This window comes from Poecilia latipinna, unplaced genomic scaffold (assembly GCF_001443285.1).
Source record: "Poecilia latipinna isolate Pla-1442-1.1 unplaced genomic scaffold, P_latipinna-1.0 Scaffold216, whole genome shotgun sequence".
NCBI lineage: Eukaryota > Metazoa > Chordata > Actinopteri > Cyprinodontiformes > Poeciliidae > Poecilia > Poecilia latipinna.
In genome coordinates, this window is record NW_015112832.1 from 338,058 (window position 1) to 366,039 (window position 27,982).

At 38.9% G+C, this 27,982-nt stretch overlaps 3 protein-coding genes across 7 annotated transcripts in view; all 3 read right to left on the reverse strand.

The window, feature by feature from the left end:
- Positions 1–3,987: 3,987 nt before the first annotated feature.
- Positions 3,988–12,614, reverse strand: ctdspl2b (CTD (carboxy-terminal domain, RNA polymerase II, polypeptide A) small phosphatase like 2b). Of its 2 annotated transcripts, none has more exons than XM_015031758.1 (13): positions 12,471–12,614; positions 8,698–8,888; positions 7,809–7,947; positions 7,559–7,705; positions 7,060–7,308; positions 6,861–6,957; positions 6,518–6,629; positions 6,326–6,412; positions 6,184–6,246; positions 6,026–6,105; positions 5,644–5,770; positions 4,990–5,085; positions 3,988–4,159 (listed from the first exon to the last, which is right to left on the reverse strand). In XM_015031758.1, exons 2-13 carry the CDS (start codon positions 8,863–8,865, stop codon positions 4,094–4,096), a joined length of 1,431 nt encoding a protein of 476 aa, XP_014887244.1. In that variant the 5' UTR covers positions 8,866–8,888; positions 12,471–12,614; the 3' UTR covers positions 3,988–4,093. The 2 variants fall into 2 exon arrangements, with proteins under 2 accessions (XP_014887244.1, XP_014887243.1); XM_015031757.1 differs by lacking the exon at positions 12,471–12,614 and adding an exon at positions 12,251–12,447.
- A 958-nt stretch (positions 12,615–13,572) lies between these two features.
- Positions 13,573–24,663, reverse strand: golm2 (golgi membrane protein 2). Of its 4 annotated transcripts, none has more exons than XM_015031760.1 (10): positions 23,587–24,663; positions 21,412–21,466; positions 21,190–21,292; positions 20,576–20,666; positions 19,634–19,760; positions 19,370–19,450; positions 18,793–19,071; positions 18,487–18,606; positions 16,412–16,579; positions 13,573–15,259 (listed from the first exon to the last, which is right to left on the reverse strand). In XM_015031760.1, exons 1-10 carry the CDS (start codon positions 23,911–23,913, stop codon positions 15,180–15,182), a joined length of 1,431 nt encoding a protein of 476 aa, XP_014887246.1. In that variant the 5' UTR covers positions 23,914–24,663; the 3' UTR covers positions 13,573–15,179. The 4 variants fall into 4 exon arrangements, with proteins under 4 accessions (XP_014887246.1, XP_014887245.1, XP_014887249.1 ...); XM_015031759.1 differs by having other exon boundaries at positions 19,370–19,453; XM_015031763.1 differs by lacking the exon at positions 16,412–16,579.
- Positions 24,664–25,533: 870 nt separating this feature from the next.
- fam189a1 (family with sequence similarity 189 member A1) overlaps positions 25,534–27,982 on the reverse strand; it is a 60,445-nt gene continuing 57,996 nt past the window's right edge. Inside the window, exons 10-11 of the mRNA XM_015031764.1 lie at positions 27,644–27,978; positions 25,534–26,359 (exon numbers count right to left, since the gene is read on the reverse strand). Of these exons, the coding sequence (XP_014887250.1) occupies positions 26,162–26,359; positions 27,644–27,978 (533 nt within the window). The 3' untranslated portion in view covers positions 25,534–26,161. The remainder of the gene's footprint in view (positions 26,360–27,643; positions 27,979–27,982) is intronic.

Sequence of the window (27,982 nt, forward strand, 5' to 3'; positions counted from 1 at the left end):
AGAGGCAGAACCGGATGAAGAAGAGGTTTCATACTGGATGAGACTGTAAATGTTTTCACAGTAACATACATTAAGCCCCTCTCAGCGCTTGATGCCCATTTAGTAGATGGTCCCTCTGTGGTCTGTGAAGAAACGGGCTCCTCACCTCCACCTGCAACTCTGCACCCGATCCGACTGGGGCGTAATTAAAGAGACCTGGAACGGGGAAATGGAGGTGAGAAACGAGGGCTGTGAAACGCAGGAGGGATTTTGACAACAAGCACATCAATCGATGCTGCATTATTAACAGAGCGTGCGGATTAAATCTTCCGTCTGAAACCCGACTCCAGCCAGAGGAGTCAGAAGACACCAGACTGACTGCTGGAGGAGTTACCTGACAGCTGCTGCCGACGCTTTGATCAGCGGCCTGCAACTCCTATTTACAAGCTGACCGGGAAGATGTTAACTGGCAGAGAAAGTGATGGAAAAAATATGTAGATCAGCAATTATACGGCTTTAGTATTTAACAAAATACTAATACTATTTGTTCTTATTTAAGCACCTGAGGTATAAATGACGTTTGCACAGCTATGTGTACTTCTTGAACTTTTCCAGTTTTAGACAAATCACAAGAGCAAACCTCAGAGTATAATATTGGTATTTCATGTGATGATGGAGCAACACAAAGAAACACGGTTTCCATGGTTTTCAAAATCAAAGCAAAAAGAAATGCTAAGAATCTGATAAGTGATAAATTCAACGTTTGTAGTTGGTGCCCAATTAAGTGTCTAGAACCATTGTTCACTTAATTTCCATCCACGAGTGTTTGGGGGCATTTCTCCAAGTTTGTACATTGAAAGGTTGTAATTTTTTGTCCATTCTTGACTGCAATGAAATAATTTTAATTGAATTGTAAATTGTTTGACTTTATGTATAACTGCTCCAAATTAGGGATATACAATTAAACCTGTAAAACTCACAAAGACAACCTTGAGCTGGATATCAAATCTACAAACCTGTACATTCTAGACTTTGTATTAAGGCGTAATTTATATATTAACCGTTTGTATTGGAGTAACAAATGTAAGGTTGTGAGCGGCATACAATGTCAAGTTAATCTAAAAGAATAATTCTTATCCTGACTAATAATCCATCTTACTTGTCTGAAGAGCAAAGTGTAAAAGTTTATTTTAAATATTCAAAACCAGAGGCTATTATTTTAGTAGTCACAGGGAAAAAAAAAAAAAAAAATTCATTCCGAGGTCAACTCATATAAGTAGTTTTAAATTAGGCCGAGTATGTTGGGCTCATCACCTGAATGTGCGAGTAAACATAATGCAGATATCATTTTAAAATGGTGAGCAGGAATAAAAACCAAAGAAACGAGTCTTTTTTTCATTTTAAAACTTTGTTTCAGAAATTCAATGTAACTGTATATACACTTTACAATAGCATACAGCCTGACAGATAACAAAGATGTCTGAAAACATTAAATACATCGTCAGCACAGACAGCAATTGTTGCAAGTAAAATGGCTTAACGGATATTGGTAAAAAATAAAATCATTAACAGGAGCACTCTTTTGCAGAAAAATGTCACGATTTCGATTTGTTTCATGACTTTCCCCACAAAGCAAGCTGCATTGTCTACATGCTAAGTTTAACCGTTCTTTGACAGTCCTAAACTAAAACACAGATATCCGTAAGAAAAGAAAACAAAAACCCAAAAAACAAAACAAAACACCCCATCTGATGTAAAGTTAAATCTTCATTAATACATTTAAAGTAGATATGTCATGCCTTTTTAAAAAAAGAATCAAAAATACAAAAGATTTTCCTTATTTTAAGGATTTTTTTTTCCATACAAGAAGCTGCATGTATTGTACAACACTCAGTGTACAATAAACTGGTAATGCACATAAAAATGAGCTGAATGAAAAGTCTCCAATGCCTCCCTCTCTGATCCTTCAGAAAGGCAGCAACACAAAAATAGCACACCGTCAAACTGAGGAAACAAGCGAGCTGGGGGAACATCACACACAGGAAGTGAGGCTTGCATAAAGATGGCAGTCAGGATTGGTGAAATTGAGAAATGTCTCCATTCCAAGTGCATTTGAATAATTTCCTTACTTTTATTTTATCATTTTTAGTTCTTAAACATGTGCTGCCAGTTTCTTTTTTTTTTTCAGTGACGAAGCCAAAGCACAACACAGAATATTTGGAAATATGTTTTTAAGCCTTCACCCCATGTGTAGTTTACATTCATAGTCAGAACATATTTACTCAAAACATTCTGATTAAACATCACCGTCGTCTCCTCACCGTCTCCCCCCCATTAAAAAAAAAGTAAAATCAGGCAACCATCTAAGCAGATGGGAAACAACTTCTGCGCTGAAAGATTTTAAGGTTTTGATTGGGAAATTTTACACATGGAGACAAAGTCAAACAACGCAAACAGCACCCACTGTCTCTGTGTTTCAATGTCTGCAGACCGAGAAGGTTTGATTGTCTCTCTTTTTGCTATTAACTTTTTTTTTTTTTGTTTTTGGACAATTGCACAATTATTGCCCAAAGAAGAAACTTGGGAGAACAGAGATTGCATGGCACTGTACAGGCAACTAAAAACACTCACATTTCACTTAACGCAAAATGCACAATAATTTCATCTGAACACAAACGAAACAAGAAAAAAAAAAAAAGAAAAAAAAAAAATCCAACGTTGAGCGCAAACTTTTCAGCAGTCGACTGTGACCGTTTGGTTTTCTGTCGTCACCAACGTGTTAGTTTGGCCTAAACGTTCAGGCTGAAATGAGCTAAAAGAGGAAATAAAGCATTCTTATGTTGCCACTCTTGAACAACATTTTAAATTTACTGGAAAAAAAATGTTTAGGTGGGGCTTGGGGGGGGATTCAAATAAACCGGGTGCCGCCAATCTGAGATCTAGCAAACGCGTCAGCCGTGAGCAGACGTTAACACTGGCAAAGATGTGCTACATTTATCATGATGCTACCGATAGAGCCTTTAAATGACACAGTACAACTTAAAGAAAAGAGTACGGATTTTTAGCCAGAACACTTGATTAAGAGGAAAAGACAATACTGATTACAGTTAGATGACAAAGTAAAAGTTACTACTGATAAAGCATGTAGAGACCGTCTGAAAATGAATCCCCGCTAATTTTCACAATTTACAGCTAAGATTAGTCCCGATAATTAAGGAGCAACATGCCTACGGTAAGGCGATCACAACAATTCATCATGACTTCGAATGAGAGCGAAGCTTTAATATCCCAGACTAATTTAAAGTTTAAGTCATAAGTGGACTGTTATGAATATGCACCCATGATGTTTTTTTTTTGTTTGTTTGTTTTGTTTTTTTAAAAAGGCTTCCACTAAAACTCACAGGACCTCTTCTAAAAATGCATCTTACAAAATAAGCAAAACATCTCGGAAATACTATCTTAAGAAAAAGAAAACAATGAAAGACCAAGATTTACCGGGAAAAAAACAAAAACCTACAATATAAACTCGACAGAGCTACAGAGGAATGCATATTTGTTTTTAAAAGCTACAGATTGGAAATTTGCCCGCTCATCAGATCAGTGAGTGTGAATATACATGGATTGATTCACCGACCCATCATTCCTGCTGAACAACAACAAGGGAGAATTGAAAAAAAGATCTGCAGAGTGTCATTTTGTCAGAGTCAACAGGGTGAGCACCAGGAAGGGCTGATGTGGCGTTCAGGGACTCAGGGAAGAGTTCCTCTTTACCTGTTCATATCCACTAAACCAGCACCAAGACTTCAGAGTTTAGAGTGGAGCTCATTTCTGGCTCCACAGCTGGAGAGTCGCATAAAAAGAGGAGTCTACATGGGTATGTTTATAACGTGTGCAATTTCCCTCTATGGATTTTCTGTTAGAAAATTACCCCTAGGTAAAAAAAAAAAAAAAAGTATTTTTTCCCCCCAAACAAACAAACAAACAAAAAAAAAAGGCTAATTTTTTTTAAAGTAATGGCAATGCTGTATTTTGTATTCCAAAGAGAGGCTTTTTTACACGCATGTTGATTTCAGTCTTATCCTGCTGCTTCGTTGTGACGCACCGCAAGCTGGTTTCAATCAGGAGGCAAAAGGTCGTGAAGTCGGAACCTCTCCCGAACATGTGGTCGCACATCTTCGTTCTGACACGTTCAGGAAGGACGGAAACAGGTAAAAAAAAAAAAAGAAAGACAAAATTAGAATATATTTAGTCTTATTAACAAATTTTAACATGGAAGGCATTCAACTACGTTGCCTACCCAACCTGGTGAACGCGACCCTGGAGTACAGCAATGTTAGTTTAAGAAACAAATGCTATTTACGACTTGGCTAATAAAATAAATAATAATTTTACATGCAAATTTCAGAAAGATCAATACGAAGAATATTTAATAAAAATGCATGGGAAGACTGCTGACCAGGAATTTTAATGGAAAGTTGAGTCGGTGGATAAAGTGTGGTAGAAAACAGACCACATGCAAAGGGCTTTGGTCTGACGCTTCTAGGGGATTGTGAAGCAAAGCATATGTAAAGGTTTGGGGGACATTTAGAAGGCGCCGAGTGCAGCTGGAGTCAGAGCTCATTGAAGCACAGATGTGTCCAGACCATGGCCTGTAATTGTGGCATTAGTCGAATTAAACTACTCCTAAACCGGAGACGACAAAATTTTTTTTATACGATTTTCTGCAAAATGAGCCCAAACGCCGAGACCATGTAGTGTACAGACTTCTCAGTTGACCAACATCTGCTACACCAATAACCATTTTTAAGCTAATCTTAGGCATCAATTTCAAAGAAAATGAACTTTGCCCATTTATTTCATTAGCTGAAAACCATAATCATCAAATTTAATTAAACACCTCTTCGGTTGTGAAATACATGTCTAAAATGTTATTTTCCATTTGAATAACTATAAAAATGAACAATTTATTGAGATGTTGATCCAAACAAAGTGAAGCGTAGCCCAGCTTACCATCTCAACCAGCTTCTCCAGAAACGGGACCAGCTTTAGCAGCTCGTTGTCGTTCTTATCCATGAACCAGCTCTCTATTGGAATCCCATTGGACAACTGTTCAGACAAAAGGGCAACTCGTGAGGAAGGATCCATGCAAGCTTACCTCAATTCTGGTGACCAAATATTCATTCGTTCCTTTTGTGCAGATAATAGACTGAAATGATGTAATTTATTATGTTTACTCTCAGTAAATCAGTGGCATTCATTTGAACATGGTGGAGTGTTGTGATTTTGTTAAGTGATCTTTACTGCCTGGTTGCTAAACTGTAAATGTTGTGAAACTGTTTTGTTTGAAAAATATTTTCATCCTGGCAAATATTTAGGCTTTTTTCAGTTAGTGGCTCAGAGGGCAACAACTTTACTGATCTGCTGTGAATCATTATTTTTGCCTCAAAAGTGATGAGACATTTGCATGGCAAACACAGAAAAAAAAAGAAGAAAAAATAAATAAAATTTAAAGATGAAAATTCAACTTTATTATGAATCCCTACAAGAAGTCAACATAAAATTAAAAAGAAAAAAAAAAATCTGAGAATTGGTCATTTTTTCTGTTCACAAATACCTTCCAGGCTGAGTCAGACTTTTTGCTGCATTTTTTTTTTTTTTTTTTACCTGATAAGCAAAGGCTTGCGGTGAATTGTCAATGATGATGGTCTTTGACAGATCTCTGCCTAAGATGTTGAGGTCCTTGATATAGTTTCCCTGGACACAGACACAATGCTCACGAAATAACCGGTGTCTACAGTTACAATAGGGAGGGAGAGGAGAACAGAAAGGAGCAGAGGAGTAAGGAAAAACAATCAGTGACAGCGTCAGCAAAAATCAATAATTTATGAAAACCACAACAATGACACCTAACAGCAGCGCATGCCAACTCAGGTACTTTACACTAATGCTTCGCGAGTCCAACTTTGTTTTATAGCAGTCGACACGAAAATGTAAGGATACTGTACAACAACCAGTTAATAAAAAACAAAAACAAAACTCATCGTACCTCACAAGCTGCTTTTTAGGATCCAAAATGTTGAGTAGTTTGTCTGCATACACCTTTTTAGAAGCCGTGAAAAGGATTATCTAGAAAAGATAAGATCATGCTGGTTTCAATGTTCAAAACACAGAAATGACTAAAAGGAGCATCTAAGTGAAATTTACCTCATATATTTGAGACATGCGCTCCAGAAACTCTCTGAAAAACGGCCTGAGGCGCACATACACCTGCACAGGACAGATCACGCTTTAGAGATGACTTTGCCACCCTCTAGTGGCAACATGTGGGAATGGAAAAAACACTAACCTGGTAAATGACATCTTGAAAGAGAACAGGGAAGGTAAGTGCTGCATCCTCTAGTTCATTTAAGCTGCAGTGAACTAACGTTTCATCCTATTCAGAAAAAAAAAAAAAAAAAAAAAAAAAGTAAATTTTTTTGTCATCTAGCAAAAGCTCCAGGTTTAAGACCAGAATATGTTTTGGACATTTTTAACGGACCAAGTCGAGGACCAGAGAGAACTCAGGCGTGCTGCGTGTCTTCAGTGGCAAGGCTGGTTTACGGGTCAGCTGCTCTTCTGTCAGCGGAGGAACGTGCTTGATGAAGAAATACCTACAGAACAAAAACAAATAATCAGTCAAATCACAAAACACTGGGAACACTCCTACCAGAAATATGACATTTTCTTGATTGTTTAGTTAACATACAAGAAGCAGCATGCTACAAATAATCCGTTGTCAACTTTTCCCTATTTGCTCCCAGTAGTTTGTATTTCTGCTAGAATGATAGCATTGGACATAGATTATTTTCTTTTTACTCCACTCACTAATTTGTGTTACTTACGGATCAAACACTTCCCAATCTTCCTCGTAGGACGCCTCTGGTGGCACGGTAGCAGGAGGAACATCCACATACGTCACATTCATATGAGAACCTGGAGCTTGAAGCACAACAGGAACACATAAAAAAACAACAAAAAAAAAAAAAAAAGAAAAAAAGTTAAGCAGCTTCATTTTCTGCTTAGTCGTCTGTGACGTGGTACCCGTCAGAGGCGGGAGGTCAACGTCGGCATCGAGCTCTTCTTCCTCTGCCGTAGGAGTCGCCTCAAGGATGTGTGGAGGCCGTAGAGGCGGCAGGTGCGATACGCTGGAGTAGAAGTTGTTACCGGGGCACAGGTCCTGAGTGGACGTGGCTGTGCTGGTGGGCGTCTCCACCACCTGCTCCATGTCCAGCTGCTTCACTATCTCCTCAGCCTCCAGGGCCTGGTCAGGGGAGTCTGAGCCCGAGGATGCTGGGAAAACAAACACGCTTATTGGTGACAGATCAGACACAAAACTAGAACTCCACTATGACAATTTACTATAAAAAAGGAAAAATGTAACTTTTTTTTTTTTTTAAAGAAGATAATGCTGCCGCAACACCACGTATAAAAACGTAGAATAACACGACTTTAAAAATGACACCAAGGTTTTAAGCAAAAATAAATTACATTTTTCTTTAAAGAAAACAAACAAATAGATTTTACTGATATTAGAAATTACTTTTAGCTGGTGAGAAGAAGTTAAAAACCGGGCTGAAGATCGTCCCAAGCAGCGTGGTCCTGGGAGGACTGGAGGTCATCTCAGCCGCAGTCGTTTCCTCCAGGCTGCCGTTGGGCTTCTCCTTATTCCTGTCATGATTGGTCGCTTCTGCAGGGAAGAAACACAAGGCTCAAGAGATGTTTAAAAAAAAAAAAAAAAATAGAATTCCGCTGATATATTTAATCTTTTTGGTTAATCATCGGTGACTTACGGCCATTGATGGTGCCTTTCTTGCCTACTCTGCTTGCACTCCTCCGGGGGGAGTTGGCGTTTGTGGGAGTGGAGGTTATGAGGTTATTGTCCACGTCGCAGTGGAGGCGTGTCTTCTTTGCTGGGCTTTCCTGTTGCAACTGACAAAAAGAAACAGCTGTAAAGACTAGAAAAAGACAAATTAAAAATTGAAGCACATCCACACTTAAGCAATTCACCGACTGCAGGTTTTTGACACAGACTTCAAATTTGAGCCACATAAAAGAAAAACCACCTGTAGTGGGAACTTTCCCACCACCGCTCTGCAAGTTTCAGAATGACTGAATAACCTTTAAATCGCCGTGTAGAAAGCAGACTATGCTTCAAACTTCCAAAGGGCACTGGTCTAGATTAACCGCAATTCTTGACAAAAATAATGTATTATTTTCAGATTTAAATCACTGTTATATGCTTTGTGTTAACACCAGGAAAGAAAATGTATTGAGGAAATAATTATTTAAAACTTGGAGAAAAAAAAAAAGAATCATAAGAAAATTAAAAAAAATAAAAAAAATCTGAGAGCTTCTATAGAAAAGCCTTTTAGCTGAGTTGACTTTTCCATTCGCAACAAGCTCTTGTCCCTGCACGCCAACATTGTGAGCTAAAAGCTAAAATTAGACCAGAACCCGAGTTCTCGGACAAGCTGCTGCATTCCAGCAGACATTTCTTAGGAAACACGACACTCCGTAGCCAGAAACGCTGCGTTTGAGGTGGGGACGACGCAGTCAATCCAACTTTAACCGGGTGCTTCCTGGCAGTTTTCAAAACTGTTGAGGTAAACACCAAGCAGGAGCACCACCTCTACGCCAATGGCCGTGCCTTAGTGACGGGTGCGGTGGTAGGAGAGGTACCTTGACAGCATTTCCTCGGATGAACTTCTTGATGGTGGATAGTATTCCCCTTCCTCCGCTGGCGGGAGGGTCTTCTTCTACCTCTGAATGTCTCCTCTTGGTTCGGGACGTGCGGCTGGTCAGAGCGGGTTTTTGGTGCTGAGACGCCTTACGCATTCTCAGCCTCATTGTTTTAGCAGTCACATGTAAAGCTGTTGCAAGGAGAACAGAAGACGTTTAGGAACGAGCAAATACAGAGTGAAAACATGCCGAACGTACAGGAAAATTGCAAACATATTTTTTCTTTTCCTTTTTTTGAAATAACTGTAGGTCTCAAAGATGCGCCTGTGCGCAACTGAGCAATATTGGTTCCGTTTCTGCCGACATCTGGATGCATTCAAGATCCCATTTCACTTACATCAGAGAATCGCAGCTGGCTTTACTTCCATTGTGCAGTCAGGAAAAGGAGCATTTCTCCAGATCATATAATAAACAAGTTTTATAAACACTACCTAGGAACGATGACATGGGGTGCAAGATCAAAGCTCCAGTCACAGCAACAAAATAAAGATTAATGTGACCACAAGCCATCGACTAAACGTTAAGATTCATGGGGCGACATAAACCAAGACGTCTGTGGAGATTTCACAGTCATTCTTTGAGACTGAGCAGCTCAGCGTTATGTACTGGAGAGCAACACATTAACCATTAATCACACGAAGCCCTCTTTCCTTATGTAACAAAACGAAATGTGTCCAGACATATCCGCAACCAGTCAGGAACCACTCCAGATGCAACAGCGCCTTCTCGGTACGAGCTGAACACGCTGCGCACTGTAAATGTCCTTCGCCACATCTGGTTTACATTTGCACAACAGCGTAACCGTGAGTAGGGAATAAGAGATGTTCAATTCGACGCACAGACAAAAAAAAAAAAGAAGAGAAAAGAAAAAGGGGAAAAAAAAAAGGGACAACTTTTAGAAAGTACAGAGTAACATTTAACTTGCAGGAAAGCAGGGGGAAGAAAGGAAGGATAAGCAAGAATGTTGCAACTGTTCAGAGAAATAAGTTCAACTGAAGGGAGTGAAACTAAAGTCAGTTTAAGTAAAGTTGTTTAGAAATTACAGACTATTATAGAACATATGCTTAAGATGCTGTGATGTATCCGTGCATTAAATTCAGGGTTTCACCCAGTGTATTATAAGCCTGGCGGGCTACCAGGCTTTACTTGTGGCCCCCACCAGGCTCACCATTGCTTATTTATTCAAGTCTTTTCAAAATGTTTGCATTTCTTAAGACTACATAGTTGGTGTTCAGGTGTTAATCTTCCACTCTTTCAATAACACATAATTATCAAGTGATAATTTTCAAATTTCCTGTCAACTTTATACATTTTTTAACTCAAAAGCACGACTGGCTGCTGGATGAATGGCGGCCCTAGCGCCCAACCACCAGGATTAGCGAGTTTTCTGGGGGAAACCTTGAAATTCCAACAATTTTTACAACTATATCAATATTTTACTATGTGCTGCTAATCTAAGGATCCCATAGTTGCCACAAATCAGCAAACACAACAGATTGCTTACATGTTTCTTGTCATTTCATATCACAGCCTCAATCTCCAGCATCACAAACTATAATAGTTTTGAATACACATTTTATCCCACATAATCTTAAATTATTTTAAAATTCAATTATCCAGCATTGTAAACAAACATTTCAGAATAATATGTTTTAAGAAAGCAGGCGTGGTTGAAATAAACCTTTTTTAAAAAAAAAACATAATTTGAGGTAAAAATTATAAAAGATCTCTGCGTTTGATCGCTGCCGTAGTTCCGTGCATAGGGATGTAGTTTTCTTGTTTTGAAATTCATTATGTCTTTATTTTATCTCACAAAAAGAACCATATTTAAATGTGTTAATTTAATTCCCTATTTTTTACCTACATATAATTCTGACAATCCAAGATGCTTTTTAAATATAAGAATGTAACCAATCTTATATTTGACCTTCAGCTGCCTGAATCGTTTGTTGTCCATTCTTAAATCAGGGCAAAATTACAGTCGTTTTTACTTACAGACACATAAACGGCTTTCAGACTTTTTAGCTGCGCAGTCGCATCTCTCAGTCAAATATGACGAATAACTCAAACTGGTGTTCATTCAAACATTTTACCCAAGTGGGTGGTTTCCCCCCCAAAGCCAATCATTTTTTTATGATAGTCCTTTAGTCTTGACGTTCGCTTCTTTAAATTATGCAGCACATCTCTAACATTTTACAACGCAGCTGCATTAAAAATTGAATGGAGAAAATCTGTGATACCTAAACACTGCATGATCTGACAGGGAAGAGGGCAACACTGAAGCGGCAACACATAACATCCACCTTTCCAGGCAATCAGCCACGGATCATGCACACTGCTGGCTGAGTGTAAGTGAGCGGGAAATAGGAACATCCATGCAACTGTGAGGAGGCTAGCATTAGTTAGCTCTGGTCAGAGCGAAGAAACAAGTGAGGCCCTTCCACAAACCTGTCCGGACGACGGAAACAAATATCGAGACTAAAAGGAGAAGCTTGGCTCAGAATCGAAAGTAACTCAGTCAATGACATTTAGCCAAAGCCTATGTAATTATTCAAAACCACTGTCTGACAAATGGTTACGAAAGTTGCAGCAAATAAATCCCATAAAAAAAAACAAGAAAAAAAAAGAAAGAAAGAAAAGCTCTCCTGTGTTACGGGTGTGTACAAGTTGCTTTCTTTAGCTGCTGAGTTTAGGTACAAGTAGCCGTGCTAAAAAGTAACTGTTGTTGTCACGGACAGTCTAAGTTCAACTGGACCTGAAGAGCATTAGCATTTGAACATGCCAAAACCTAAACAGACCATCTTACCATCGCCAAGCCAGTGCGGCATCATAACCTGAATGACATGAAGTCAAAAAATAATAAGGCTTATAAATTAAATCAACATCGTTTAGGTTGCCGATGTGCTTCTAGCAGTGAATATTTGACATCGTTAATCAAAGCGGACAGCACAATAACGCCGCTAAATCTGATCTAGTCTCTTTTCAGTGGAACTATTTGGAGGGTAATTCACCTTATCAAATATATAGATTTATTTAAACTTATTTTTGATATGGTACAGTACTTTAAAAATGCTGTTGTAGACCGCCATCGTAAAGCGCTGCTCTGGAATGCCAACCTGAACGTTAGCTTCACTAGCTGGCTAAATACACAGCCAGGCAACAGTTTGTTAAAAAAATATTTTTTTTAACTAATAACAACGACATTTGCTGTATGTCTGGATATATATGAAATACGTATTTACTGAAGGACTTCGTATCAAATTGAATAAAGCCTGAATTTGAATAAAATGTGAGGAAATAGTCATGTCGACGGTAGGCCGCGAATTAGCCATTCTTAGCTTCACGCTACGAAGCCTTCCCGCAGAACTGCTTCAGGCTAACAGATGTGCACAGGCATGGAGAGGAGCATAAATCTTCCCTCAGTAGCTTCGATTACATAAACACAAACCCAAGAGCATAAAGGATGCACGAACAGTTAAAATTGGCGACTTACTGTAGTGTGACCCGCTGTACGTGACAATAACGACTCAAGGCAGATTAAACATCACAACACAGGCACTGCTTGTTCTTTTCCCCCCACTGTTGTATTTTTGCTGTTCAAGGATCGTCTTCGAAATGACACACTGCTGTGCTACCAGGCGCCATTTCCCGCCTCTGCTCGGTCTCTCCGAGCCAGATACCCGTATGGGACACAGACACACCCCCTGACTTACCTCTAAAAAACACCAGGCAATCCGCAGCAAGCACTGCAGCTGTAGAATCACAGACTGAGAGGTTTCGATGTGCGCTTAAATATGCTGGCGATAAAACTAAACTTATCTCATCATTGTAGAATTTAAACCCAACAGCGATTTTCAACCTGGCAATATAAGAACAACATACAATACAATTTTGCACGGAGTGGTCTCCCCCTCGGCTGTGTTTTCATTGGGAGGGGGGAAATATGTGTACTGCTGCACACAGAAGAAACATTGTGTCTCCCCCCACCCCCACAGTTTGTTCTCTTAAACAATCATTTTACTTCATATAATAAACAGCGTTGACACAATTTTCCAGACCAGAAATTCTGTAATTTTCAATTGGGCTTATGTTTTATATCCAAGTACAAATATAAAAACCAGAGATTCGCTGAAATTGACTGAAAAATTACCAGAAACAGTATTTGGTAAATAAACGTAACAATCCTACATGTAGTAAAATTACTTATCTCAAGTTTCAGCAAGTTACATTTAAATTAATTGGAATACAAAGGTTAACTTCTTCAGTAACTTGACGTTTAGCTTACACTAACTTAGGCTGAGTAAACACAAATTGGTTATCTTAGTTTTTGTTTGAATTTGGACCCAAAATCATTTAACTTTACAAACTTTTTATAAACTAGTTCACAAGCCTGAAATCTGTTTTACAACTGAAACCAAGTGTAAAACAAGGAGATGGTACATTTCAATTCCCTAACTAATCGTTAGATCATTATTATCAGCTAATAGACTGAAAATTAGAACATACCCAAGACATTTCATAAGATGACTACATTTTAAAACGTAGGAATGTAAATACATTTTAGTACAATTACCATGTTTAAGGGTTTTTCTTGTGTACACCCACTGCATGGCATATACAACTAATGGTATTTACTTTAGCACTGCAAATTTTAACCCTAACACTAAGCAGTTATTCGCTTTTGTTGCACAGCAATGTTCTGGTAAGTGCAGTGTATATCCAAGGTAAATAGGAAACAAGTCTGAGTCATTGGGAGTCTGATGATGCAGTAAATGCATCACAGGCAGATGTAAAAAATAGAAAAAAGGTAATTGTTGAAGCAATGTATTTCAGACCTTACAGTTTCAATCATTAACATAAACAAATAAACCAGCTCAGTTAGCACAAATGTTTACCACACAAATCCAGAACTGTAATTTTCATACAACTGCATAATATGAAGTTGTTGTACTTCATCAAATGTTTTAATTCTGTATTTTGAACTTTAATCAAGGTTATTAAACTTGATTTAATATGTTTTTTGGGAAGTTTATTGTTCAGCTTTATTACCCGTCAATGAATGCAGAAGAAAATTATTTTTTCATGGCTAAAACTGATCAGTCTGTAAAATACTCATGCTAATTATAATGCAAGAGATGCCTTTGAAAACAAGGAAAAGTAAACACAGACTCTTGAAAATGTAAATGTCACATTTAAACTTAATGGCAAAAGCAAACAAAATTACAGTATGTAATTAGATATTTTTTGTGTTAGTTCCTGAAGTTTCCACACTTATGTACAGTCACTGACCCTTTCTCAAAACAGCTTCCAAAATAAAGCATTTACAGAAAAATGATTTTATAACAAAATTTAGTATTCGTTAATTCCATCAAGCAAGGCAATGATGAATATTTCCGATAAACGATACAATATTTCAGAGGTTGTTTACATTAGAAGCCGTGTCAACTAAACCCATCTCATTAGTGATGACGAGCCATCACTCCTACTGCCAATCTGCAAGCGCAACAAGTGACGAAAGACATGAAGCATCACCTTTAATAAAATTAAATTACATTCAATGCGCCTTTCAGTGAGAAATCTTTTGTCCAGGTTGCACAAACAACTGATTTCTGGTTTTACAGATTTCCCCGAAGGTGAGGAATTATTTCCTTGGTACAAATGTTAGCAGTTCAACTACATCAAAATTCAAGAGACCTCATCGGTGGAAGCATGTGCCATGTCTGCTCCTAACACCATCCTAAGTATTGCTTAAGCAGCAAGTGTGTTGCTTAGTTTTGACGACTGAACACTTTGTTTCACATGCAGTGGCATTTAAAAACAGAATGGAGGAGCACTTCTGGGTCTCTGTCACAAAAACAAAGAGGTTTTAATAGGCGGTAAAGTCCTTGGCAACTGAATCTCCCACTCCAGTAAAAGAAAAAAAAAGTCTTCATTGTAGGCATTCCATCTTAAAGAGCCCAGATTAGTTTGTTTGATGAATATCCCAGGAAGCAGTTTTTATATATATATATATATATATATATATATATATATCAAGCAAAAGCAAAGAGAAAGTAGCTAAAGAACAAAAATATTTGATTCAAAGTATTGAACCCTCCCAGACCAGTTTATGATAAACTGAAGAAGTTATCCAGGACCAAAATGCAGTGATCACAGCACATCATCCCTACTGTCATAACTTAAAAAAACAAAAAAAACATTAGCAATTATATAGCAGCTCAGGAGAATGCCATGTTTAATTTCTATTAATATTATTCAGAATTAATTTAATGTGTCAAAATAGTCCATGACACTAAAGAAGTCCGCTGTAAGTGCTTAGACAAGGTGATGCTGCAACTAATTTATCAGGAGAAACCTCGACTGCAGAGGAAGGTCTTTAAGGAAGTTTTTTTTTAATAAGTTATAGCTGAGTGAGTTTCTTTTCAAAGAATGTCGTTGTTTTGATGTCGTTTCCCATAATCCACAGCTCTTTCTCTGTCCTGAATGTCCCGATCGTCATCATCTGGAAAAGAAAAAGTCAAACCGACATTAGAGATTAATTACCAAGTGAAAGGAAATGTTTAATGTTGATATGCACTAGAAATCTATGGTCGATATTTCTATAGGGCAGACTTTCAACATAAAACCTGAAAAAAAAGAGCAAGAAAGGAAGGAAGAAGATATAGTAGAAAAGGCATGAAGAAGGTAGATAAAGAATAAGAAAAAAGAAAGATAAGGGAGAAGGGAAATAAGGAAGGGAGAAATTGTCCTATGAGATCAATATGTATTTTTATTTTAACTGAATTGAAAAAAAAAAAAAAAAACACAAGACAAAATGAAGAAGGAAAGAAGGCATCAAAATGGAAGAAAGAAGGATAAAAAAAACTATGAAATGGGGAATAAAGTCTAATATCATATTTACATTTTCCTTTCCTAATTCTTGAATCAAATTCCAAACTTTTCCAGACTGATTAGGAACTTTAAGTCCCCAATTTCCAGATGACAAATAAAATAAAAAAGACCTTTCCTATATATATATATATATATATTTTTTTTTTTAATCAAATGTATACATTAATCATGCACAAAATAATCTGTTATTCATAAGAACAAGAATACACATGACAAAACTATGTTCAAGTGGCAAGTCAGGATGTTTTTTGTGCGCACAGATCAATTATTTAAAACACTTTTCTATAGCGAAGGAGGCAATGGAAGGAAACAGTGTTAGGAAGCAATCACAAAGAAAACAAACAGAGGCATGCACTTCAATGTTACAAGGAGAACACAGAAACATTCAGTAACACAGCGAGCTATATATATATCTACTGGTTTAGATGTAGGTCAGATGTTTGGTGGGCACAGACAGGTGGTTTAGCTAAAAAGCACAGGCACGATGGAAAATACTAGATGGCAACTGAATAACTCTCACAGAACCGCAAGTTCAAGGGTCAAAATTTCCCTGTATATAAGAATATGTTTTTTTTTAATTATTTTTAATGAACATTTACATTTATTTTTGATCCAACGACCAGACTCGGGGTACTGTGAGCTACTCTGGACCAGTGCAGCGGGGCTGCAGCAGAATGTGGGGTGGAGGGAGGAAACAAGGGAGGAATGGTGGATACACACTGGACACACAGTCCACAGTTCCGGGGGCTCAGGCCTGGCTCACCTTGAACGTCTTCCTCCCCACCATCACCATCCTCTTCCTCATTGTAGGCCAGCTCGGCCTGCTTGTCGGCCTCATACTCACCAACGTTCCCGTCGTCCCCATTGTAGTCCGCCAGCTTAGAGCCGTGCTGCGGATCTACTGGGGACTCGTTCTCATCAAAGAACCGGCCTGCAGGAGGCAGAGAAGGGCCTCGTCAGGAAAGAAGGGAAGCAGCGGCAGTCGTGGTGGGAGGCAATAGGTGTGTGGGGACGGGGAGAAACCAAGTAATAACCAATGCTTGGAGGAGTGAGTGATGGTACACAGAGGATGAGGTTAATACATGGAGAAAGGTTTTAATTTTGGGAGACAGGCGTTTCTGAGGAGGAAGGCCGTAGATAGGCTGAAGCAGCACCATGAAAAAGAAAAAAAAAAAAGTGAATTTTTTTTCTTATAAAAAAAAAAAAAAAAGAACTGAGCAGTAACTGAAACATCTGTGCAGTCCACTCAATCACACCAACCCAGAGACATTTTTGTTGGAAAAGAGAAACGGTCATTTTAACACTTCACCGTTTCTCTTCGTCGCTTCGGCTCATTTCTCAGGTTAGGATTGAAATTCTTAAAACTACTTATTCAATCTTCAAATCATTGAATCACTTATGCACATAAAAAATAATAATAAAATGAATCACTTCTGCAAAGCTTTTGTACATTCATGTAATTGATAATGTACAATTCTTAGATTTTTCCTACACTTGTGTTGATTAAAATGTACTATACTGAATAATCTCAACCTACACAACATATAAGCATAAGTTTATCACATGACTCTTTAGATGCAATATGCTTGAACAAGTTGCCATAATATGTCAAGCATATTTCTTAGACTTTGTTTTTCTAAATCTTTCCTGATTTTTTTTTTTTTTTTTTTTACATTGCTCCCTGGTGAATCCCGACTTTCTCCAAAGTCGGCAAATGTATGAACTATTACATCCACCAATGATCAACCAGTTTTCTGAAAGCTAGATATCATGAACCATTCCAAGTATATGGTGTATATTGCCAGAGCACAACACAATGTTACATTTCTGACAACAGAAGGTGGAGGGTTTGGACGGGGCCAACGACCAGAGGGAAGAAGAAGAGGAGGAGGAGGAGTGGGGCTGTGGCGGAGAAGTAAGGAGGCAAAACGGAAGGAGGGGCCGAGGACATTATGCCAGTTTCCATCGCTCCATCATCATCAGGTAATGATGCCGATGGAGTTCCTCACTCTACTCCTCATTCCTTAACCCCATTTGGTAATTATTCTCAGCATGGAGATGGAAAGTATGTGATCACCAGCCACATACACAGATGACCCCTTTTGGCTGCCACGGATGCAGCATGTGATGACTTCAAAGCAGATCCCTGAAAGTATTGTTTCAAGGATCTGAAAGAAATTAGATTTTTATTTGTAAAAAAATAATAAAAATAAAAAAACAATAATAGCAATGACTTCTGTGGTAAAGTTCCAGAACTTGACTAGAGCAGCTCAAGTTTTAGGCATGTCCAAAGCTAAGTAAATAAATAATGAGGTTCAGCTTTTTCAGATTGCCTTCACACCTTTTTTTTTTTTTTTTTTTTTTTTTTAAAGAAAAAAAGCACCTAGGTGCTACGGACTTTGGTTTCCTTTACAAGACTGAAAAGATCCCTGGCAGAGGCACAAGGGAGATAAAGGAGAAATCAATTTAAAAAGGAGGAGGATGAGGAGGAGGAGAAAGAATCAAAGGCAGCAGAGTAAAGCAGAAGCCAGGCACCTGAAAATGATAATCTGGCAGCCGGATGTGTGTTATTTGTCTCCTCTTTTCTGTAATTCAGGGCTCTCTCAACTCCCTGATTCTACTCCAACTCATGTTTCTAAATGACTCGGATATCCGCTGAGCAAGTGGCAAAAATCACACAAATGGCACCACGGAAAATTGGATCCTGATCTGGAGTGAGTGAGGACAAAGACAAGTCGCAAGAATCCCTAATGCCATGATTATGTGCCCTTTAAGACAGAACACATCCCAAACCACCTCCCCCACCGCCATTTTTAATATTCGCAAAATGAAACTCACTTTGGCGGTGGTGCAGCTGCTCTGCAGGGACTTGGTCTTTAGCGCGTTGCAGCTGGACGGGCTTGGGCACCTGGGCGTTATCGTGAGGCAGAGGAATCATCTTCAAATGTTTGCCGTCAGCTTGAAGGTAGGAGGGAAAACAAAACTAATCATAACTCCTTCACAAGTCATCACCAAGAGTTGCATTTCGAGAATTTTATTTTTTCACAAAAGCACAATTTTATATCACGTGAATTCTTTAAGTACTTGATTTTTTTTCTTGTTTTTTTTTTTTAAAGATTCACGCGCTGCAGACTCAGACGGTACCTGGGTTTTGTCTTTGCTGTTCTCCCAGCTCGTCTGCCTTGATCCCTGCCTTGTTATCTTCTTCAAACACTATTGGCTTGTCTCCCTGCTTGATGATGACCGGGGGTGCGAGCCCCCCTGCTCGGCCCTCTGGCCGGTCCTGCTGGAGCCTGGGCTGGTCCAGCAGCATGCCTTGACCTCCGGGACCGTCGGCTGCTTCCGGGCCGGGACCAGCACCAGCTGCCGCTCCGACATCAGGCGCCTCATTCTGCTTCTGAGTGATGGCGGGCTTCTTCAAGGCTTTAAATTAAAAAAAAAAAAAAAAAGATAAAGTGTTTATGATACAACATTTAACCCAATAAAGTGGTCTCACCCACTTTTATGTTTGTTATTCTCATAACAATTTGAACAGGGCAGTAAATTTTATGAGATAAAAAAAAGAAACTTTAAATGTATTGATAATTGTTTAACTTTACTGTGCAATCAATAGACTCCTAATGAGTTGGTCCAACAATATGGCACCGTCATAATATAAACAGTTAGAGTGTTTGATTTGCAAAACATTAATTTGTCTCCAATGTTCAGAATTGATGCTTACCAAACTGAACTTCATCCATTTTTCCCACCTCGCTGTCTTCAATTCCAGGCATCCCAGCATCGCTGCCAGGTTTGCCCATTTCTTCTGCAACAAAGGAATGAGATGAAATAAAAGAAAATTAAAAATAAAAACGTACTTAATCATTTTTAACCAATCAGTATATGCAACGGGTGCACAGCAATCTAAGTACCTGGAAAAGATTTTAGATTTTTGCATGTAACAAGACTATAGATGATTAGATGTATAATGGGATGCTTAACTTACCTTTTATCTCTGAGTGCCTGTCATGTTGGTGAGTGGCCACAGTGTGGCGCTCTCCAGTCGCATCCACACCTCCTGCTTCCCCTGCATGCTTTCCTGCCCCCACATTGCCCTGGCCACCGACCACAGACTAGATTACAGAGAGATAAACAAGAGACAGGAACAAGTGTAAGCCTGAGGGAAACATGGAAGGGCACCAAATGGAAAGTTTGAGCTGAGTAGAAATACGAGGAAACTAAATATTCAAATTATTTGGAACAGTTCTAGCAATAAAAAACAAAAAAAAAAAAAAAAACAAGAGCAATAAATAAATACTACGTTGCTGAGTAAATTAAGAATGCTACATGGAGTCAGGACCTTCCTATATAAACTTTTAAGGTTTCAATTCTTTTACATATTCCAGTTTTCAGAGTTCTACAAACTTAATGCTCATTTAAAAACATTAAACACAAGGTTCACCATTAAATACAGAGGTTCAGGTTTTATATATGGGACTGGCATGAACAGAGACTGAGAGGAAGGCAGGAAATAATGGGCATAAATTAGTAAGAAAATAAAGTAAAGACGCAATGAAAGTGAGAAAGGAAGGGAACAAGAAAGGAGGTATGGCATTTAAAGAAAAGAAAACGGAAAGTACAAAAGTAAGATAGGAAAGAAAGACAATAATGGGAAGGAGGTAGGACACGAGAAAAGTAAGAATGAGGGAAAGAACTAAAAAAGGAAAAACCAGGAAGGACTCAAGAGTGGAAGAGAATACAGAACACGAGAAAAAAAGAAAGAAAGCAAAAAAGAAAAGAAGGAAAGACAAAAACAGGGAAGAAAAGAAGGATACGCCCCAAAAATGGAAAATACTTAATTCAAATTCCAGACTTTTTACGACAACATAGAAAAGCAGGATTACCAGAATAGCTGAAATGTTGTTAATCAAGGTTTACTAAAACTAACCAGTCTCAGCCTTGACACTTCTTTCTCCAGGGCTTTTTTTGCTTCTTCATACTCGCCCTTGAGCTGTGCAATCTGACGCCCACACTGCAAACTGGAAAACACACACACACACACACACACACACACACACACACACACACACACACTTCTACGTCATTCTGGATAATTTCAGCATGCTATGAAACTGATTTCATACAAAAACAAAACAAGGCCAGGTTAACATTGTCTAGGTGAATTATCCAAATAAAAACGAGGGGAAAAAGGAGAAGCTCATATTTATATTGCTACACTGAAAGCAAACAATGTGACTGGGATTGCAAATACAATTTTCATGGAATTAAATTTGTTTCACACAGTACAGAGGTTTTCACTGCTATATTAGCTAAACTGTTACTAATTTAGCCCATTACATACCAACCTTTGACATGAGGAGCCATTACATTTAAGTATCATGATACTAAAGCTGTTCGGCATGCTTTTGAAGCACAATATGATTAAAAACTTCTTTTTTTCAAAAAGAGGCAAGCTGTTTCCTGCAATTTATTTAAGTTGCATTAAAAAAGACACAAAAACAGGTAGTCACCGAAGCAGATAATATGAAGTGAATCAAATACCTCTCATACTCCAGCTTTCTCTCCAAACTAGTGCTATTTTTCTTCACTTCTCTCAGCTGCTCTTCTTGCTTCATGAACTCTTGCTTCAGCTCCGTCAGCTGCTCTGTTTGCAGCGACACCACCATGCAAACACAATCAAGTTGGAAAGGGGTAAATTTCTAATTAGACCTGCAACAAACGTCAGCGTCAGCTCGACAGCGCCCTCTGCTGGTCTGGTCTTACCTCTAAGTCTCTGTACCTCGGCCATTTGGGACGTGACGTCGGTTTGCAACTTCACCTGTGGCAAAAGGAAAAGAAATAAAAAAAAAGTATATCCAGGAATTAGGGAAGGTGTTACATTTTGACAGCAAGAACTTGTCCAAATAAAAAGCTTGTCCAAATAAAAAGCTTATGAGGCAGAAACCCTCAGGACTCAACAGGTTAAAGCAAGACGAGCAGGTTTGTCTTGAATGTCTTGTATTGAACATGAGCCACACTTGGTTCTTTGAGAGGAAATACATTATTCCAAAAACCTGGAGACTAACTGTTTAGTCTTATTTAATGACTTACCAGATTTACAAGCATAAACTAGACATTAAATTACTTTTAAGAGGCACGTAATAAAGAACTTAATTAGAAAAAGGGAATCAGCTGAACAATAACTTTCAATAAAAACATCACACGATTACTGTAACTGCAGGCCTCTCGCTTTATCAACTTCTGTGAAAACAAAGGTCGGATGTTTACATAGGAAAAAGTGGAACGTTAGTCAATGCAAACTTCCAGCTTAATTACAGAAACGCTGCTGTGACCTGGAGCGCCGTCTCCTCTCCATATAATGAGATAATTTTAAGCGCATCTCCTTTAACGTAAATTTCTTACAGTACCAATTGGGTTTCTAGACGAGTTTTTAAACTGTAGGGGAAAATATGTAGTTTGGTTTAAAACAGCGTACGGGATAGAAAAATGATCAGAAAACAAAATAGATCTCTTAAATTTGTGTATAGTTTCCATTTGTTAGAAATTATACTTCTCTGGTGACCAGGGCTGTGCGCATAGCAGCCTCATTAAAGGAGCTGGGAAGATCTGCTATTTGCAGTAGCCAAGGACAACTTAAACGCAAATATTGACTTTAGTCTAGTCTGAAAGGTGTTTCCGCCTAAACCATCTGGTTCTTGTGTCTTCAGATGCTCACATTTAGTTAGCAGCAAAAACGACCAGCTCTAACTTTCCATACAGACTGTAAAGTGGCACAGAATATTACAGTCAGATAAATAGCGGTTTGACAACATCCTCAAATCACACAATGAACATACTGTACATGATCTGAGCAACTCTGTGGCTTTCTGATAGAAATCAGCAAAGTATCCCGGTTTACCGGTTGCAGACAACTTTCACCTCCATCTGTGAAATTAAAGTGTCCAACTTGCGAACCATGGATGATGTGTGGTTGACTAACAAAAGAGCAACAATTCATATTTTCCTGAACACTTTGTGGATGGCATTATGCCAACACAGTCAGGAAGCAAAAACTAATATGGAGTGATACAATTCACTTATGGCTTCCACAATCCTTTCCACACAGAGAGAGACTCCATGAGATACTTTCATAAATGCTGGGCTTGAGGACGCCAAGCATTTAAGCGTGCAACGTGGCGATTATATAGGAAAAACATCGGGTGAAGCAGATCTCGGGAGACGGCGGTTAAGGCGGTGCAACAGTGAGACTGAATGAGATCCTGATCAAGGGCAAGTTTGTACAGACTTTTTTCTGAGCAACATCACGGAGATATTATGAAGCTGCAAATTGGTGTTGTTGCTGCTGCGTGCGACAGAATCCGAACGTCAGCCGAAAGGAGTTACAGGAGAAGCGTGAAGTCAGCCATAGAGAACAGGACAGGCTGAACGTGTGTGATTCCCCTCTCGGCTCTGAAGGTTATCCTTTCACGATGTTTCCTCTACTCTCACCTCCAAGTGTCGACACAGCATCTCTGTGATCCAGGAGGTCAAAGAGACACTGCTGTGCATGTGTACCTGTTTCTGTAAACTATGTTCTACAAGTATATAATCACAGGTAATGACCTAAGATTTACTTTCAGAATATAATTAGGATTCTGTGTCGCTTTTAGAAGCATTTTATTTAAAAAAAAAAAAAAAAAAAAAAAAATGACAGCCTTTTGTTCTGAGTAATACACAACATTTCCATAAACCAACACTATTTTACTGTGGTCTCGTTCCCTGGCTTTTCCTGAAATAGATTTACCACTGCGATTACCTCTGGTATAAATATTTATTCATCCTTTTACTATTAATCAAACTGCATCTTCACTCTCTCTGTGGACAGTTCTTTAGTGAGATCTCTGGTACACGTGTCACGACAGTCAGAGTGGATCAAACAAAGCCACAATCCAAGTTTACCTTCTCATCTGAACACTTCTTGATGGCCCCCTCTCTGGCCTGGAGCTTGCCCTCCAGCATGCTGTAGTCTCCATCCTTCTGGTCGATCTGTTTCTTGTGCGTGTCCACCTGCACGATCAGCTCCGAGTTGCGCTTCTCCAGGCGGCTCCGCGCCGCGTCCGAGCGCTTCACCTGCGTCTGTATCTCCGCCAGTTCGTCCAGCAGATGTCCGTGCTTGTTGGACACCGTCCAGTAGTTGAAAGCCAGCACGCCGATGATGACCATCAGGAAGACGAGGATGAAGGACGGCATGCGGCCTCCTCGTCGGTTTGCACCAAACCCAATCATTTCAAACACATGCACTCTAAAAGCCTAACGTCACTACAGGTCGCTACCGCAGCTCGGAGTGTGTTATCCCGATGTAAAACACATCTGTGTACGTGACATGCCGTCGGAAACAAACGCTACAAACCCATATACACACACACGCGCACACACACAGTCACAAACGATGAAGGCTTTTCACATTTCTACGCGTATTTACTCTCCGTCCCCTTCCGCACACTCGGCATCTTCTCTGTGAACTACGCCCGCGGGGACGTGGCCTGTGAAACAGCAGATGGGACTCGACGTGGACTGCAACGAGGCGCCGTGGCAGGGGGCTGCGAGAACACCATACACCACACTGCTCCTGCTAACTGTCTCCTTTAGCCAGGGCCACCGTCATTGTTTTTTCTGGTAAATCACGGCACGTACTGAGCGTTTTGGAGCCCCTCGGATTGTAAACTCGCAGTTTTGTACGAAAGGTCCCACGGAGATCCTGGTTTCTGACCCGACGTCGGCGTTAGCTCATATCAAAGTAAAGCTAATATCTTGACACTAGCTAGCGCTGCAGCCACATAGATGCCAGAGAAGCACCAGCTACTGTCGGAGAAAATACTCTTTTCTTTCTTCAACCTTAAACAAAACCATCGCATAGCAACTAAACGCATTTAACAATACAACTCGGGCGAAACCTTTCAATCTATCTCACTATTCTTTGCCTACCAAACATCCTATGTTAGGATTAAAGTTAGCTGGAGGCATTTCGCACAATTTCCGGTTAATTTCACAATAAGAGTCCTTAATTATAAATTAACCACAAAGAGGTTTCCCCCATACAAGGGGCATGATCAAAAGTATTCTAAATATATATTACTGATTTTCTTCTTTTTTTTTTCTTGTTTTTACTATTATCTTCTTGTTTGTATGCCCAAAGAAAACAAACCGGCTCATAATATAAAAGTTTAGGTTGTGGGTCAGGGTTTTGGGAACGTAATATGGGGAACAGCGAGTTATATAGTCCAGAGCATTTTGCACTGGAAGGTTCTGAATTTTCCCTTTTTGGGACAGTAAAGTGTATTTCTAATATGTCATTGCAGTAATTTGAAAATGCACAAAAAGATATCTTATGTAATAATTTAAATGTTTTTGAAGGATATCTAACAGTGAGATAACTTTACCCTGGACAGGCTACCAGTTCATTCAGTATTTAAAAATATAAGAATGAACTACAAGTTCCACATGTCAATTTCTAAGTTAGCTTATATACCATGCTAAATAAAACCTGTCACTGCATTGTAGTTACAGTGTGTACAGTTTATATATTTGGTCAAATTGCTAATATTTACACTATTAAATATACTGTATACTTATTTAATATTATTTATTTATAAATTTTATTTTGCTTATGGTTATATTTGTATTTACTAATATCTAACACTTTTGATGGAGTATCTTATCAACAAATAAGCAATTTCCCCTTGGAGATCAATTCTATTTTATTCTATTAGAATTCCTACAGTTTTCATCCCTACAATTCACAAGTTTTTATAATTTGTAAAAGAAAAACAAAGGATAATTACATCAGTGTACAAAGACAGAAAGAGAAAAAAGAGATTTCCGTAAGCAAAAAAAAAAACACTCAGCCAAAACTAAAAATGCATATTTTATTGTAACACTGATAAGAATTGTAGCACAATGAGGTAAGTTAAATAATCAACATTTGTGATGTTTTTGAACCACAAAATATTCACCACCTTATCAGAAATATTTCCACAAGTCAGCAAACAATGGCCAGCAGTGTCCGTCCTGTCAGTTCAGTTCACAGTTTTGTACAGACACATTTGTTTCTCATGAGGACAAGAGGAATACAGACAACAGACATTTTTCTCTGGGTGTCTGTCACGGATCCAGGCTTACCAGCTGGGTTATTAGTTTCTTTTCATAAGGAGATGAAATTCAGTAGAAAAGGTCCCCTGAGGGAGAAGAACATTCTTTTATTTGTTTCGGATAAAAAAAAAAAAAAAAAAAAAAGCCACTACAGACACTGGCAGGCTCTGACGGAGTTTGCTACCATTTTTGCTGATGACTTGGCATGGTCTCACAGGGCACTATGAGCAGCATAGGAGCACTTCAGATGCTTTGTACTGCAGCCACACTGAGCGAACAATGATCCCATAACGTCTGGAGAGTTATTAATTACTCCGCAGACATCTGCCACATAGGGCGGCGACATCAGCACACTGGAATGCCCTCAGAGTCTTGATCCGAGTGGTCAGAGAATGGTTTCTCTGCACTCAAGGCCTTGTTCAGAGGATGGGGAGCCCTGTGGGTCAGTTGAAGAGCTGGTTTTCTGTGGGTGATGTTTTGAGCGGCACATGGACGGGGAGGAACTCAAAGCACCGCAGCTCTGAAGATGTATGTCCTCGTGGTCCCGTTTTCTTGGACTGCCAATGATGCGCTGGGTCATTACCTAGCAACAAACAACAAAGAGAGAGAGGCTTTGGTAAGCTGTTTATGCTTCTGCTGCAATTGCCTCCATGAAACCTTAATGTGTTGGGGGAACTAAAGTCTCACAAGACCTTCAATCATACAACTGAGTTTAATTTAAAACAAACAGAAAACCTCCACAGCAAAACCAGCTCACAGATCTTTGGAGGTCACTTAAAATAGTTCCATAGTACTGTATGTGTAGTCAAAGTAAGAAGGTCATGGATTGCTATCCAGGATGGAGTTTGGATGTACCTGCTATGACTACACTGATATTTTCTGGAAAATAAATAAATAAATAAATAAATAAATAAAAATTTTATATATATGTAGGGAAGTGCTTGAATGTGTCGGCGCATGTCAGTGTTGGATTTGCTCTTTGTGTTGTGGAGCTTTGTGGAGTATGTCCTCTGAAGGACACCGTACTTGGCATTCGTTAGTGTGCGCTGGTAATACAACGGCCAGTTTCTGCTCTGCATTCTAAAGGTAGGCAATACTGACCGCCAGCTCCTCAATGTAACAAAATGTTACTTTTAATGTTCAGCTAGTTAGTTTTGTATCATTGTTAGTTTTGTATCATTTTGTCTTCTTTTCTTCTTTTTTTATATATATATTCTGCATCTGTAAATCAAAAGAAAAAAAAAACTGCGTTAATGAAAGTTGACGAGCAGTTTCTGCTCTGCATTCTAAAGGGCGAAGCCGCATCGCTGTCAGGTGGTCCGAATAAACGGTCACAACCACGATCCCAAACCGCAGTGTGCGTCAGAGTCTTGTTTCCTTCCGACGAAAACCTTAAAGAGTACACAACAACGAGGACTCGACTCTCACAGCCAAGGGTTACATATATATATATATATATATATATATATATATATATATATATATATATATATGTGTGTGTGTATATAGTTCTTAATGATGCAAGTGAGTTACTATGAAAGGTTATCCTTATGGCTCTTTTGAATGGGGATTTCAAAGTTATTAATTCCTTGTTTAATAAATGTGTACGTTAATATGATTTAGTTTAATTATTTAGTTTTAGTTAATCAATAGTGAGAAGACATAGCTGAATAATAGAAAATAACATTTTTGAATATCAACTCCTTTTACGTCTTAATTGTCGATTTCCGTGTCAGATTCAGTTAAATTCTGAATCCTCAGAGGTAGAGAAAACTCTCCTCATGATTTATTTTAGAATATTATTCTGTACTTATTTAACAATAATGCCATCAAACCTCGCTTTGCACATATTACTGGTGTATGTTACCTGATCTATGACATTGGCACTGAAGATGGCCTCTTCCATGTGTTTCTCGTCTGACTTGATCACACACTTGATGTTGTTGACGACCTGCTGGACTTCTGGAGGTAGACTGCTGCTGCTGGAGTGCTCCAAGAATTTGGCCACTAATATTTTTGTGTCTTTGTACATCTTAAGGTCAGCCAGTGAGTGCGGGCGCTCATGGGAGGGGTGCGTGTGAAGGGATCGAGGTTTAAGGTGGATGTCCACTTTCCTGCCCTCCTTCTGCTGCTGCTGCTGCTTTGTGACAGCTACGTGGCCCGGCTTAGCTCCGACTATTTCTGATGAAACATCTCTCGTCTCTGA